Source organism: Morus notabilis, unplaced genomic scaffold (genome assembly GCF_000414095.1).
Source record: "Morus notabilis unplaced genomic scaffold, ASM41409v2 Scaffold813, whole genome shotgun sequence".
NCBI classification, from domain to species: Eukaryota; Viridiplantae; Streptophyta; class Magnoliopsida; order Rosales; family Moraceae; genus Morus; species Morus notabilis.
This window is the reverse complement of record NW_010363924.1, coordinates 22,614-23,777: the sequence shown is the minus strand read 5'-3', so window position 1 is coordinate 23,777 and position 1,164 is coordinate 22,614. Positions and strand designations below refer to the sequence as shown.

Here is a 1,164-nt window from a genome sequence, read left to right as displayed (position 1 = left end):
TCAGCAGGAGCTATGAAGACTGAACCAAAGCAAGTAGTATTGCCAATAGCTTTCATTTTTCGTGCCCTTTAACTTCTTCCCTTGTTTCTCTGGTTATAGCTTTCGGATTCCCAGATTGTACAAGTTATTGTTGCTTTTCATCATGTCATTATTATTATTTATTTGTTTTTTTTTTTTTAATCGAAAAAGTGCCTAGGTTTGTCACCCAGCACATGTCAGTTGCATAAAGCTTCCCATGAATTGTGGTGTCAAATGACCCCACGTGTGCAAAACGGTAAAGTTGCTAAAATTGTTTCCTTATGTACTTTTTGGGCTTGTTTTGTTGTAGATAGAGCTGGCGCAGCCTTTTATGACGGTGGTCCAATTGGTGTGTGAAAATGGGCTAGTTCACAAGAGTTTGTATTTTTCTGCTGTGGAAACACAAAGTTGGGTTTTTTTCGTCTGCTGGCCGATACTTGGACCCAATAATTTCCGATGCTTCTTTAAAGAAACAACCCCAAAATGAAATATGTGACGCAGAGAATAAAAATGGGGCTTTACAAACTGACTGAAAAAGAAATCTTTTTTTTTTTTTTTTTCTTGTTTTCATTGTATTTATTCTCAACGCCAATAACATTCGTGTAAATAACACGAAATTCACCAGTCACAAACTAAGATTACAGTCTTTTCAAACTCATTATTACATATAACAGACATCATATTATATCCTGTATTTTTACCTATTACAATGTAGAGCTGATTCGAAAACAAGCACTTTTATGTCTATTTAACTTGATAAATCAAAACTTCATTTGTAATAGTTCTCATTATCCTGTTAATGAACCAGTAATGGTAGCTGCCTCCAAATTAGAATGAAAACGCATCATCATCATCATCTTGAACTTGAGGGTGAAGGAATTCAAACTCTTTAACCGTCTAATAAAGTCAGGTGTGATATTACCGTTAGATTGTGTTTGCAAGTACAGAAACGTATTATCAAGATTAGCAATATATGGTAAGTTCCTTAGTTTAAAGCAGCGTTTGAGGCATTCAGATTTAAAATGATATGTGCTACAAGTAGGCCATATTGTGGACTACGTTTGCTTTCTAGTGGAAAGTTGTAGGCTTATCTGCCTAACTTAGGGTTAGTGATTAGCTGCAACAACTCCCCCACTAAACCTTAAG

General features: G+C 35.4%; 1 protein-coding gene across 1 annotated transcript in view; it reads right to left on the bottom strand.

Annotated features, from left to right (window-relative positions):
• Positions 1–94, bottom strand: part of LOC112092935 (phosphoglucan phosphatase LSF2, chloroplastic) — a 2,603-nt gene extending 2,509 nt beyond the window's left edge. Inside the window, exon 1 of the mRNA XM_024170271.1 lies at positions 1–94. This exon is cut by the window's left edge and continues 254 nt beyond it. Coding sequence (XP_024026039.1) covers positions 1–56 — 56 coding nt within the window. The 5' untranslated portion in view covers positions 57–94.
• Positions 95–1,164: the final 1,070 nt, after the last annotated feature.